General features: G+C 54.3%; 1 protein-coding gene and 1 long non-coding RNA gene across 2 annotated transcripts in view; one reads left to right on the top strand and one right to left on the bottom strand.

Moving 5' to 3' along the window:
* The window catches only part of PPP1R27 (protein phosphatase 1 regulatory subunit 27), a 5129-nt gene extending 1187 nt beyond the window's left edge, over positions 1-3942 (top strand). The window contains exons 2-3 of the mRNA XM_032967230.2: positions 2509-2659; positions 3163-3942. Coding sequence (XP_032823121.1) covers positions 2509-2659; positions 3163-3301 — 290 coding nt within the window. The 3' untranslated portion in view covers positions 3302-3942. The remainder of the gene's footprint in view (positions 1-2508; positions 2660-3162) is intronic.
* LOC142930184 (uncharacterized) overlaps positions 1-15782 on the bottom strand; it is a 24227-nt gene extending 8445 nt beyond the window's left edge. The window contains exon 1 of the long non-coding RNA XR_012946243.1: positions 15494-15782. This is a non-coding gene — a long non-coding RNA (uncharacterized LOC142930184). The remainder of the gene's footprint in view (positions 1-15493) is intronic.

Below are 15782 nucleotides of genomic sequence, written 5' to 3'. Positions count from 1 at the left end.
GCAGACGTCATTGAGGCGCTGCTAAATTTAAGTGCGAAGATCGCAAGTTCCCCCGTTAGCGAGACGGGAAACTACCTCGCGATCACTGCTGAATACACGACAACAGCATCATCATCACCGCCGCCACCATCATCGCCGCTATCATAACCATCATCAATACATACACGCATCTAAAATCCATCCAAAGCGACTAATCCACACACACAAAAATAAAGTGAATACAAAAAACAAACCACGACTTTTCGATCGCAACACCGCTTGTGTTGCGATCGAAACGTCGTTGATTTAATTAGATTTTAAAATTATTATTTTTATTATTTGTATTCACTTTATTTTTATTGTTATTTTTCTATCTACGTGACTTTACCGAAAGAACCAAAGAATATGAATTCCTGCTGTCACGAAAGTTTTAAGTCAAAATTTTTTTACGCCACACGACTAAACCACAACTCTAACTTATACCATTTACACATTTAGCGGCGACTTGGGGAGGCCTTCATCCAGCAGTGGATTTGCCATGGCTGCTGCTGCTGTTGCTGATGATGATATCAAGCATCTGATCGTGACGTAATCATCTTTGTAGTTTCTCACTCACGAAACCCAGGCGACACCACTGCACCACGGAGCATCTTTGCGCGTACGAGTTTGCGAGATGCCCCATCAGCGAGAAGCCATGCGGGCACGTGGTGGATAGGGGGGGGGTCTTCGTTGTGTAGTCATTGGTTGGCCGGGCTAAGGCCGTCAACCGAATCGGAACGTTGTCACCACCCCAGACCCATGCGCCCATCTCTTTTACAGATGGAAAATTAAGCGCACGAGCCGCAGCGATGCGACTGTGGCCATGCAACACAAACTACGGACCGCATAATGAGCCCATAGAGGCACAGAGGGATGCGTGAAGGCTCCTCGAGATACACAGAGATACACGGAGTTAGAATAAAGACAAATCACTGTGCGCTTGTGGCCATGCAACCAAAACTATGAACCGCAGGGTAAAGCCACTGTGATCTGCGCTCCTTCAACGGAGGAGGATCAGCAAAAAAACGACATCAACTCTTCTATCCCTCTCTCTCTCTGTGCTGAAGCCCTCTCGTTATGACCAGCAGCAGACCTCGGCATTGGCAGAGGGCTCTGAATATCATGCTGCTGCTGCTGGTGCCGTGCGCAAGGGGAGAATAGAAACCGGATTCGAACCCAGGCTCCCAGTGGAAGCTGGCAAAACAAATATTCGATAGCAGCTTCCTTAGAATTGACGCCGCTCACTCAGCTCTGGCGAGTTCGCATGTGTGAGTGTATGCTGAACTTCTTTCGCACCGTACGTAGCCGATCGTGCTTATCCGAGTTGCGGGGAAAGGGCATCAAACTTAAACACAAAAAGCAGTGCTAAATAAATTCATTTTTCCATCCTAGTTGATTTAAAAGTGGATAGCTCCAGTGGCTTCCTGACATCGGAAGGAAGAGCGTTCCAGACGGCCGCAAAAGCGTATCTGAAAGCGCGCGATGCGGTGCCCTGTCTTAGTTCGAAACTTTACAGAACATCATCATAATTCAAACCCGGCACATTCAACCTGTCCGTGGCCTCAACGTGAAACATACGCGGTCGATGCGTTACGAGGGCGCACAAAGCGAAATCGCGTAGACTAGAGCGCGCAGCCACGATGGACCGCACGTGACAGCGCCTGCCGAGTGCGCGCACATTACAGACTAACTGCGCGCACAGCACACCCACGGTACGCACACGCTACGCACTAAATTGTCCCACGTCCGATCGCATAGCCGCATGTGGAGTGAATTCAAACCGCATAGTGTAGCGGATTTTGTGTGGAACTAGGTCAAGCCGCATATGCGCGAAATGGCACAACGCGAGCCCGAAATGAAGAGAGGGACACCTGCAATAGGTGACGTTTTGGGAACTTGCCCTTCTTCATAGCGCTCCTATAACCGACTTAGAACGCAATTGGGCCCAGCTCTCTAGCCCTCTTGCAGAGCATCATTAAGAGTGGCCATCCACTCACGCTCGCCTCGCGAAGGTTAAAGCGCAGTGCAGAAACCGCTCTCGCTGGCCACGGTCGCTAAGTCCTCCGCCTGAGCGCGCCTGCATTGCGGGTTCGTAGGGGGAGCGGTGGCGCGGCGGTTAGCGCACTACGCGACGATACCCGGCAAAGACCCGAGTTCACGGCCAACATCGGTGACTGATATCTGAAGCAGGTCTCGGGCCTCCCCTGGGTCGACTCAGACTCACGTGAGTAGCCTGGTGCGGCTCGTAAGCATCGGCGCTGGGGAGACAAAGGCGGCCGGGCGTGGTGCTGGCCACCCACCCCCTCGTGTGCCGTGACGACCTTCACAGGTTGCTCGCTGACAGCACTTGCCCCAGCGAGCGGTCTGTTCAAGGCTATACGGGGGGGGTGGTCTCTGCCTTTATACAATTCGTACACGCGGACGCGAGAGAGTGAGCGACACGCGGGTGACCCCCCCCCCCCCGCTCGTGACAACCCCACGTGTACGCAGGCATGGCGGCGCTGCACGAGGCGTCTCTGCGTGGCCACGTGGAGGTGGTGGAGGCGCTCCTGCGAGGGGGGGCACGGATGGAGCTGCGCACCGAGGGGGGGGTCACGGCCCTGCACCTTGCCTGCTCGCAGGGCCACACGGCCGTCATCAGGTAGGCGCGGAAGCCCTCGCGCAAATCGGGGAGACCGTCGTGGGCTCCCGTCATGGGAACGGGGAATGTCCATCGGACACCATCGGTATAAGCACCAGTATCGTTGTCACCTTCGACATCATCATCATCAACAGCAGCAACAACACCACCACGTTATCAGTAATCTAATAATCATCAGTGGTGTGGACGAGAAGTCTCCCTGGTGCTGCCCCAAGTCGTGGAGCCAACAGCCGCTCCATCATCATCATCATCATAACGCCCCACTTACACCTCCTCACTCCCCACCTACACCTCCTCACTCCCCATCTGCACCTCCTCACTCCCCACCTACACCTCCTCACTCCCCACCTGCACTTTCTCACTCCCCACCTGCACCTCCTCACTCCCCACCTACACCTCCTCACTCCCCACCTGCACCTCCTCACTCCCCACCTGCACCTCCTCACTCCCCACTTACACCTCCTCATTTGTGCCCCCCTTACCCCCCCCCCCCCACTACGTAGACATCTTCTCCGGCAGGGCGCGTCCCCCGTGGCGCTGTCCGAAGGCGGCGACCTCCCCGAGGACCTCCTGCCCCGGGGCCGCTCCGACATCCGGCAGATGCTGCGCGCGGCGCGCAGGGGAGTCTTGCCTGACGACTAAAGGGTCGCAGGGACCCCCCCTCCCCCCACACGTGCCCCCCCTCAACCCCCCTCCCCGGCGTGAGGGGTGAACCCCTGCGAGCAGGGGGCCAGCCGCGTAAGTGGAGCGCGTTGAGGGACCCGGGTGAACTCCGCTCAGGGGATCGGTTGAACCCCGAATTGAGAAATCGGATCGAGGGTTTCAGATCCGGGATGAGGATCTCGGGCCCAAGTCCAGCGTGAGGATCGCGGAGTGGAGTGGAGAGACGACTGGAATCCACGGACTCAGAATCGCGCGGCTCGAATTTACAAGAATCGGACGCGAAATCTGGATCAAGGACTCCTCGGATCGAAGGACTCGGGAATTCTGGGCACGGATCGAGAATTCGTATTCAGGACCCCTGTGGGTCCCCAGCTGCCAGTGGAGATCCCGAGAGGATCCCCCTGAGTTCCAGGGGGGTCCCTGCACCCCCCCCTCGCCCCCTCTTTCCCAAGGCCCACCGCCTCAAGCCTCACCCATACCCCTCATCGGGGGGTGAATCACCCCCGCCACCCCCCCCCCCCTGTAGCTGCGTCGCGTATATATTTTTATACAGGGCTGGAGATTGTGAATGTTTGTGTCATTAATGTCTCCGTAATTTTAAATAAAATCGCTTTAATTCAGCCGAGGGTTGAGCGGGCGGAATGTGAGTGCCGTTGTTGAGGGGGGTGGTGGGGGGGGGGCAGATGAGTGAGTGGGATGCTTACAAAGACAAAGATCTCCCGTGTAGCCTACACAGGCCGCTGGGGCAAGTCCTGGCCACTCACAGACGCACAAAGACACCCCCCCCCCCACCCGAGTAGCATTAGTAGACTGCTGGGGCATCTGCTGTGAGCTTGTACCGAATGAAGGCCGGAACGACACGGCACACGAGGGAGTGGGTGGCCAGGACCACGCCCGGCCGGCCGCCTTTGTCTCCCCAGTGGCGATGTTTACACACCCCGCACCAGGTACTCATTTGAGGCTGAATCTACCTAGGCGAGCCCCATAACCGGTTCAGATGATGGTCATTGGCGTTGGCCGTAAGTCGAACCCGGGGCAAAGCGCAGCGCACTAACCGCCACACACACACACGACAAAAGCCGCAATTCTCCAGAAAGTGGTGACGTCCCCGCGGCGCTTGTGCCAGGCTAGGTGCACATTGAGGCCACGTAACGTGGCTGACAGATACAGCCACGGCGCTCCCCCGTCCCGCGGGCGGGGGAGCAGCGCCGCCTGGCGGCCGCGACGGGCAAAGCGCCTCAACCACGACCCCTGACTCCCCCTCTACCCCCCTGACTCTCTCTACCCCCCTGACTCCCCCTCTACCCCCCTGACTCTCTCTATTCCCCTGAATCTCCCTCTACCCCCCTGACTCTCTACCCCCCTGACTCTCTCTACCCCCCTGACTCTCTCTACCCCTGACTCTCTCTCTCTACCCCCCTGACTCTCTACCCCTGATTCTCTCTCTACCCCTGATTCTCTCTCTACCCCCCTGACTCTCTCTCTACCCCCATGACTATCCCTCTACCCCCCTCACTCTCTACCCCCCTGACTCCCCCTCTACCCCCCGGACTCTCTCTCTACCCTCCTGACTATCCCTCTACCCCCCTGACTCTCTACCCCCCTGACTCTCTCTCTACCCCCCTGACTCTCTCTCTCTACCCCTGACTCTACCCCTATCACGAGCACTGCACACCAATGCCGTAATTATAATAAATGTTGGGGGGGGACACATCACCCCCCCAATATATTTCTATAAAATAGTTTTCTGTTGATATGATTGTGGTTATGGTTGTACTTTATCAATCCCGAATCTCTGCTATTACATAACATGAAACAAGAAAAGGTAAAAAAAGAAAAACACAGAGCAATGTAAATACAATTCACTATTAGACATTATTGTAAAAAATATATTAAAAGTCCATCCTATGTGTTAGTGAAATTTTAAATATTTTAGTCAGGAAATTCGCTTTCAAATTTGATTTTTTTTCTAGGGGGGGGGAGACACACCCCCAGACCCCCTAGAAGATTTGGTCCCCCGCAATGTTGACTCCATGGCTACGGCCTTGACCCCACTCCTAACAAGCTGCGGGTGTGAAGGTACCCCGATCCTATCGCTACCCCCTCGCTCCACCCTTTCCTCTAATCCCACCCCTTCCCCTAAACACTACCCCCCTCCCCTAACCCTACCCCTTCCCCTTAACACTACCCCCTAACCCTACCCCCTTCCCCTGAACACTACCCCCCTCCCCTAACCCTACCCCTTCCTCTAAACATTACCCCCCTCCCCTAACCCTACCCCCTTCCCCTGAACACTACCCCCCTCCCCTAACCCTACCCCCTTCCCCTGAACACTACCCCCCTCCCCTAACCCTACCCCCTCCCCTAACCCTACCCCCTCCCCTGAACACTACCCCCTTCCCCTGAGCACTACCCCCTCCCCTACCCCTACCCCCTTCCCCTGAACACTACCCCCCTCCCCTAACCCTACCCCCTTCCCCTGAACACTACCCCCATCCCCTAACCCTACCCCCCTCCCCTAACCCTACCCCCCTCCCCTAACCCTACCCCCACGCTACCTTCAGGCACGACAGCTCCCTCCTGTCACAAGCGCGCCTCAGTCTTCCCCTGCCACAGTCCCTGCCCCCAACAGTAACCCCCCCCCACACTTCCCCCCACTAACCCCCCCCCCCACACTTCCCCCCACCAACCCCCCCCCCCCCTTCGTCTCCCGAAAGCGCTTGTTCCGTGTCGCAAGGTTTCTCGTAATCAGACCCGCGACGCACATGGGCACAATGACACACACACACTCACAACGACACACACACACTCACAATAACACACTCATACTCACAATAACACACTCACAATGACACGCACACTTACAATGACACACACACACTCACACAATGATACACACACACTCGCAATAACACACTCACACTCACAATGACACACTCACAATGACACGCACACTTACAACGACACACACACTCACTCACACAATGATACACACACACTCGCAATAACACACACCCACACTCACAATGACACACACACACAATGATACACACACACTCACAACGACACACTCACAATAACACACTCACAATGACACACACACTTACAATGACACACACACTCACACAATGATACACACACACTCACAATAACACACTCACAATGACACACTCACAATACACACTCACAATAACACACTCACACTCACAATAACACACTCACACTCACAATAACACACTCACAATGACACACGCACTTACAATGACACACACACACTCACACAGGCACACACACGCACACAGGCACACACACAGGCATACACGCACACACACGCACACACACTCACACAATGATACACACACACTCACAATAACACACTGACAATGACACACTCACAATGACACACACACTCACAATAATACACTCACAATGACACGCACACTTACAATGATACACACTCACACAATGATACACACACACTCACAATAACACACTCACAATGACACACACACTTACAATGACACACACACACTCACACAATGATACACACACACTCACAATAACACACTCACAATGGCACACTGACAATGACACAAAGATAAACAAAGATCCCCCGTATAGCCGTAACAGACTGTAGGGGCAAGTGCTGTTAGCGAGCACCTATGAAGGCCGGAACGGTATACGAGGGGGTGGGTGGCCAGCACCACGCCCGACCGCCTTTGTCTCCCCAGTGGCGATGTTTACACACCGCACCAGGTACTCATTTCAGGCTAAGTCGACCTAGGGGAGGCCCAGGACCGGTTCAGAAAATCGTGAGCGGGAATCGAACTCGGGTCGCCGGGTTCAGAGCGCAGTGCGCTAACCGCTACACTACCGCTCCCCACATTCACATTCACAATGACACACACACACTCATAATGACACACACACACTCACAATGACACACACACACACAGTTACAATAACACACTCACAACGACACAATGACACACTCACAATAACACACTCACAATAACACACTCACAATAACACACCCACAATGACACACAACACTCACAATGACACACACACTCACAGTGACACACACACACACTCACACAATGACACACTCACAATAACACACTCACAATGACACACACACAATGACACACACACTCACAATGACACACACACATTCACAATAACACACTGACAATGACACACACACTCACAATGACACACACACTCACAAAAACACACTTACAATGACACTCACAATGACACACACACTCACACAATGATACACACACACACACTCACAATAACACACAAACTCACACAATGATACACACTCACAATAACACACAAACTCACACAATGATACACACACTCACAATAACACACTCACAATGACACACACACTCACAATGACACACACACTCACAATGACAGACACTCACACAATGATACACACACACTCACAATAACACACTCACAATGACACACACAATGACACACACACTCACAATGACACACACACAATGACACACTCACAATAACACGCTCACAATAACATACTCACAATAACACACACACACTCACAATGACACACACACTCACACAATGACACACACACAATGACACACACACAATGACACACACACAATGACACACACACTCACAATGACACACACACAATGACACACAGACTCACAATGACACACACACTCACACAATGATACACACACACTCACACAATGACACACACACAATGACACACACACAATGACACACACACTCACAATGACACACACACTCACAATGGCACACACACTCACACAATGATACACACACACTCACACAATGACACACACACAATGACACACACACTCACAATGACACCCACACTCACAATGACACACACACTCATACAATGACACACACACACTCACAATGGCACACACACTCACACAATGACACACACACAATGACACACACACTCACAATGATACACACACTCACACAATGATACACACACACTCACAATAACACACTCACAATGACACACACACTCACAATGACACACACACTCACAATGACACACACACTCACACAATGATACACACACACTCACAATAACACACACACTCACACAATGATACACACACACTCACAATAACACACTCACAATGACACACACACTCACAATAACACACTCACAATGACACACACACTCACAATGACACACACACTCACACAATGATACACACACACTCTTAATAACACACTCACAATGATACACACACACTCACAATGACACACACTCACAATGACACACACTCACAATGACACACACTCACAATGACACACTCACACAATGATACACACACACTCACACAATGACACACACACACAATGACACACACACTCACACAATGACACACACACTCACAATGACACACACACTCACAATGACACACACACAATGATACAAACACTCACAATGACACACACACACTCACACAATGACACACACACACTCACAATAACACACTCACAATGACACACTCACAATGACACACACACTCACAATGACACACTCACAATGACACACACACTCACAATGACACACACACTCACACAATGACACACACACTCACACAATGACACACACACAATGACACACACACTCACACAATGATACACACACACTCACAATGACACACACACACTCACACAATGACACACACACAATGACACACACACTCACACAATGACACACACACAATGACACACACACACACACAATGATACACACACACTCACAATGACACACACTGTGGTGCCACCCCAGCGGAGCAGCTCGGCCGGCGCTACCCTCTCCTCGCACCCCCCCCCCCCACGCACGCACGCCCCACTAAACACTCACATGCACCCCCGAAGGGTCTCGAGGAGGGATCACGTGGTACGATGGGTTTTCACCCGAGGACCCCACTAGCAGGGACGTTCCACGGTTTCCCCGGACCAGGAATTTGGCTGAGCCCCCCAGACCAGATTGCATGGCGCCCCCCCCAAAAAGGGGGGCATAGAGCTTTACAGGCCTGCCGCGATGAAGCATGGGGACGGGACCTTCAGCCTATACCCAGCGGCAGGGTAAACAGTGGGGTGGGAGGGAAAAGCCCCGAGGCAGACAAGAGCTGATGTAAGTTGGAGGGAGCGAGAGGATTATCGGTGAGTCAACGGCGAGGAACGCAGGCACAGAGACAATGGGAAGGGGGGGGATGACGCGACCCCCCCCCCCCCCCCCCCCCAATGACAAGAGCGCTCAAAACGGCCGAAAAGAGGATTCGATTGGATGCGCAGGATGACGTCATATGACCCGGGGATTAAGGGGCTTTGGGGACATAAGGGGGACAGGAGGGAAAATTGGATCAGAATTCTTCTGGAGCGGTGGGAGAAACCAGCCGTCCTCAGCGTCCGTGCAACGCATGCAGGGTGGAGCTGGAAACGATCGGCCAGAAAAAGTCTCCAAGGCGAGCATCTTCCCCAGCGCCCCGTCGTGCAGCTGAAGAGGTGAGTAGGTACGGGGAGGGGGGCCAATTCAGCCCAGCTCGCAGTCAGCTCGAGCTTGGAGGATAGACGCACTCTGCGACGGCCAGGTGATAGGAGGTTAGGCACAGACTGACGTTGTGACGCGTGGTGCGTGCGTGCGTGTGAAGAGCGGTGGGACAGCGATTGGCGTACGACGGTGTGTGGGTGACTATAAATCAGTGTGGGTGTGACGCGCGCGCATGTTATAATATCAACGGTGGCCCGCGCCGGCGCGTGTCTGTGCGCGCACCGCAGTGTTAACGGTGAGACACACGTGAGTGTCACGTGTGTCTGTGCGTGCACCGCGGTGTTAACAGTGAGACACACGCGAGTGTCATTAGTGTCTGTGTGTGCACCACAGTGTTAACGGTGAGACACGTGAGTGAGTGTCACGTGTGTCTATACGCGCACCGCGGTGTTAACGGTGAGACACACGTGAGTGTCACGTGTGTCTGTGCGTGCACCACAGTGTTAGCTGTGAGACACACGTGAGTGTCACTAGTGTCTGTGCGTGCACCGCAGTGTTAACGGTGAGACACACGTGAGTGTCACGTGTGTCTGTGCGTGCACCGCAGTGTTAACGGTGAGACACACGTGAGTGTCACTAGTGTCTGTGCGTGCACCGCAGTGTTAACGGTGAGACACACGTGAGTGTCACTAGTGTCTGTGCGTGCACCGCGGTGTTAACGGTGAGACACACGTGAGTGTCACTAGTGTCTGTGCGTGCACCGCAGTGTTAACGGTGAGACACACGCGAGTGTCACGTGTGTCTGTGCGTGCACCGCAGTGTTAACGGTGAGACACGCGTGAGTGGGTGGGTGGGGGGGCCGCGCGAGCGCCGATTAATTTATTAATATCCGGACCCCGCGGGAGCGTTCGCCTAGTTGACACAACGGCTTGGTGGAAATTATTAATTAAACCCCACACAGCGGCGAGCCAAACAATAACGTAATCCACGCGGTTAGGACGCATCAGTGGGGGGAAAGGCACGCGCGTAATCAGCCCCTAGGCGGTGCCGGCCAGCCGCTGGCTATGTCGGCCCGAGAGGACCCTGGGACGGGGGGGGGGGTCACCCGATCGATGGGGTGGGGGGACACGAGCGACACAAACGCGAAGGGGACGGGGGGGGGCAAATGCCACCCCCCCCCCACGTGAGGAGGGGAAGGAGGTGAGTGACCCCCCCCAATGGCGGGTGGGGGGGAGGGCATCATCCCCCACCAATTAGAAGGGGAGCCCCCCCCCGCTCGTGGTGAGGGAGGGGGGGGATCGGCCCCCACATAATGGGGAGTTGGGGGGGGGCATTAGCCCCCACAACATACACACCCACAATAACAACAACAACCGCCATTCGCCACGAAGTGGCGGTGACGTCACCACGACGCTTGTGCCAGGCTATGTGCACCTTGAGGCCACGTGAAGTGTCGAACGCCCGCTGGCAGGAGGTAACGAGGCAGACCCAGGTGCCACGGGTCGACTGATTGAGATGGCTGAGATGGCTGGCTGATGCACCACCTGTGCCCCCTACTGTGCCAACTTGCTGTGCTTTCGCCACCCGGCGCTCCGCTCGTTGTTGTGAGCGTCGATCCTCCGCCCTCCGTTGTTGTTGGAGGGCGACTGCCTCCGACTGCCCAGTAGCGTCCTTCACGAGCCTCCTCCACAGAGGCTGATCTTGACACCGCTGGTACCAGTCATCGGCAAGTCCACTCAGCTCCACGTCCTACTGTACCACATCACTCCATCTCTTCTCTAGTCCGTGCTGCGCCCGTTTAGCCCCCTCGATCCGGCCGAACAAAAGCTGTCTCGGCATCCGGTGGCTGGGCATGCGGGCTACATGACCCAGCCAACGCAGCCTTGCCTGCCGGAGGAGCTCACCGATGGGACCTTGCCCAGATCTTTCAAGGATTTGTGAGCTCCTCACACAATCCAGCCTGGTTAAACCCAGGATGGATCGTAGGCAGGCCAGCCTAAATGTTTCTAACCGGCGAAGATGTTCCATTAGGGGGGTCCACGTTTCGCAAGCCTAGAGAAGGGAGGGAATGGCCGTGGCCGAGAAGACCTGAAGCTTAGTGCGGAGCGACAGACCCGGCAGCGTCCACACAACGTTACGCAACCGATGAAAAGATATTGCCACTCAACTGATTCGGAGTGAGACCTCTGCTGTTAAACTGGAGCCGGTCATAAGCACACTGCCCAGGTATGGGAAACTCTCCACTCTCTCCACTACTGCCCCATCACCGATAAGGAGTTGTGGGGGTGGAGTGTCCGATGGTACAAAATACCCAGATAGGTGCTTAGTTTTGGTGGGGCTGATGGTAAGGCCCCATCTCTTAGTGGCACGCTCCAGTCTCAGCAGCAGCATCTCCAACTCCTCCTCTGAATGAGCAGCTATTACCAAATCATCGGCATACATAACGTGGTTGAGCAATAGGGAGCCATCCCTTGACCGCACCCGGGCATCGATCAGCCTCCCATTATATCTGTACCATATGGAGATTCCCCTGGTACAGCTATTGAAGGCTTCACGAACTACGTGGTCAAAATAGATGTTAAATAATGTGGGAGCGAGAGGACATCCCTGTCGCACCCCAAGGTGTACAGGGAATGGCTCTGACTCCCGGCCACGTAGTTTTACCCGGGCCCGCTCACCATCATGAAGGTTCTTAATGATCGTGAGCAGAGGGTCAGGTACTCCAAAAGCACGAACAACCCAGAGCCCAGGCCTACTGATGGTATCATAGGCCTTGACCAGGTCAATAAAGCAGAGATGTAGGTCTTGCTGGAATCCCTACACCTTTGCTGTAGCAGACGGACAGAAAACATGGCATCTGTGCAGGACCGCCCTTTCCTGAAACCGCATTGGGGCTCCGCAAGCCTCTCCTCAGCGTGCCTGGCAAGGCGATGTTGAATAATCCTTGCCAGGACCTTTCCCGGCACACTGAGGAGTGAGATGCCCCTGTAGTTGTTACAGTCTGTGCGGTCCCCCTTCTTAAAGAGGGGGACCACCAGGGCATCCTTCCAATCCTGCGGAAACCGTCCAGTGGTCCAGACTGTTGTTATGATGTTATATAGGGCAGTCTGTGCACAAACGCCACCCTCCCTCAGCATTTCGCTTGGGAGATCATCTCTGCCCGCTGCCTTTCCTGGTCTCAGACTCTGGATCGCCTTCAGTACTTCCTCAACAGATGGCACTTCAGCCAGCCACTCACAGGGGGTGACTTCTTCTAATATTTGAGGCACCGCAGCCTCAGCAGGGTCATCCTCACTTTGTGCCACGATGTTTTCCTGGCTGCGGGATTTTCCCTCCCCCAGGACCTCACAGAAATGCTCAGCAAATCTGCAAACCTGTTCCTGGGGGTCGGAGAATGGATCACCGTTTTTTCCCCTAATTATGGTAATAGGTGTGGCACTGCAGGTTACTTTTTTGATGGAGTTAAATAGAGATTTGTGATCGCGGGTCACTGAGGCAGACTCCATCTCCTCAGTAACCCGCGACCACCACCCATCCTTGCAGCGCCTCACGGCTCTCCGAACCTCCGAGCGAAGGCTGCGGTAAGCCTCCGCATTCTCTGACGTGGGATTCTGTAGCCGATGACAGTGGGCCTGTCGCTTTTTCTCAACTATCCTGAACACCTCCTCTGTCAGCCAGGTTCTCTGGGGAGGTCTGGACTGCGTACCCAAAGCAGCCAATGCAGCTGCATGAGTGACAGTCCTAAACCTCGCCCATTTACCCTCGACATTAGGAGGAGTGGTGGACGATGCCAACCCCAGCCGCAGGCGATGATGAAATTCTCGCTTGCAACTTTCATCAGATAACTGAGACCAGGCCACTTTAGGCTGGAATATGGTCCTGGGTGTACACCCACCACCGGAGCGGAAGAATGGCAGGCGCATCTTACAGATGACAAGTCGATGGTCAGAGGGCAGATAATCTCCACGGTAGGTCCTGATGTCAAGGACATGGGCTCGCATCCGCTGGTCCGTCACTATGTAGTCCAGCAGATGTTCTTGCTTGGACCCGGCATGCATCCATGATGTTGTGTGGATGCGCTGATGCCGGAACAGCGTGTTGGTAATTACAAGCCCATGGGCTGCACAAAAATCTAGCAGCCTCCTACCGTTGTTATTGAGCTGATCTGGCCCATGCCCTCCAATCACTCCAGACCAGGTGCCAGCATCATGACCCACTCGGGCATTGAAGTCACCCAACAAGATGACTCTATCTCGAGGGGCCACTTTAGCCAGCACCTGTGACAGGAGGTCATAGAAGGCATCTGACTCATCGGCTTTGCCTGCATCCCTCCACGGATGTTCTTCTTCAATGGGGGCATAAGTAATCACAACCACCACTCCTCGCCTCCGATTGATGGGAAGGCGAGCCCAAAGTAGCCTGGGGCTTACAGCTTCCCACACCTCACCGCCACGCTCCCACGCCCCCTTCATTCTTTTGTTCATAAGAAGAGCCACACCCTGTTGTGTGGCAGTCTGCTGCCCCGAGTAGAGGACTGTCCACCCCTCATGGTGGCAGGAGCCAGAACCGGTCCACCGGACCTCCTGAATGCCACAGAGGTCCAGGGGGTACCGGTCCAGCTCCTGACAGAGGAGTGGCAGCCTCTCCTCCGCAGTGAGCGTTCGAACATTCCACTTGGCCACACGGAGTGGCTTTTCGTTGTTTCTGGAGGATCCCCGAGGGTAGAGATTCAATCTCCTGGCTCCGCCAATTGGGGTTTGGCCAGGAGACGTCATAGACGCCTGTCCCCTCGGGGCCTCCGGCACAAGCTTATTAGTTAAATATTTCAGGCGTGGTTTAGTGGTAAATTTTTGAAGGTGGAGGGGTTACCAGCCCCTCGCACCCGTCCAGAGCCCCCGTTTAGCCCCTGTGGGGGTCACAGACGCCATGAGAGGAGGAGCCAATCGGAATTGGACCTCCCCCCACAACACTGTCCACGACAGAGTTGCCCGTCCGGCACCGCGAGGAGGTAGGGGGTTGTTTTGCCGGACAACACTCACAATAAAGATACAGATCCCCCGTAAAGCCTTAACAGACTGTAGGGGCAAGTGCTGTTAGCGAGCACCTATGAAGGCCGGAACGGTACACGAGGGGGTGGGTGGCCAGCACCATGCCCGACCGCCTTTGTCTCCCTAGTGGCAATGTTTGCACACCGTACCAGGTACTCATTTGAGGCTGAGTCGACCTAGGGGAGGCCCGGGACCGGTTCAGATAATCGTCACTGGTGTTGGCCGTGAGCGGGAATCGAACCCGGGTCGCCAGGTTCATAGTGCAGCGCGCTAACCGCTACACTATCGCTCACAATAACACACTCAATGACACACAAACTCACAATAACAACACACACTCACAACGGCACACACACAAAATGACACTCACAATGACACACTCACAACGACACACACTCACAACGACACACACTCACACAATAACACACACACACACTCACAATAACACACACTCACAACGACACACACACAATGACACACTCACAACGACACACACACACAACGACACACACACACGACACGCACACACTCGCGCGGTACAACAACACCACCGGCCGTCCGAACACTCAACGGCGGTGACCTCACCAGAGCGCCTGTGCCAGGCTCGGTGTACGTTGAGGCCACGTGAAGCGTCCGATGCTCGCTGGCAGGAGGAGGTCACGGGACAGACCCAGCAGGTGCCGTGGGTTGACTTTCTTGAGATGTACAGCGCTGTGAGGCTTTGTGTGAACGGCGCTAGATGTAACTGATTTTTAGTTACTTATTTAGTGACTTACTATCACTAGCAAATTCACCAGCTGTGCCTCCCCACTACTGTGCCCCCAACTGCACAGTAGCAGCGTCCTTCACGAGCCTCCTCCGTCACTACAAATAC

This window comes from Petromyzon marinus, chromosome 37, assembly GCF_048934315.1.
Source record: "Petromyzon marinus isolate PM22_M1 ecotype Great Lakes invasive population chromosome 37, UKy_Petmar_22M1.pri1.0, whole genome shotgun sequence".
Classification (NCBI taxonomy): Eukaryota; Metazoa; Chordata; class Hyperoartia; order Petromyzontiformes; family Petromyzontidae; genus Petromyzon; species Petromyzon marinus.
Note: the sequence above shows the minus strand (reverse complement) of the source record. Positions and strands in the feature narration are given on the sequence as shown.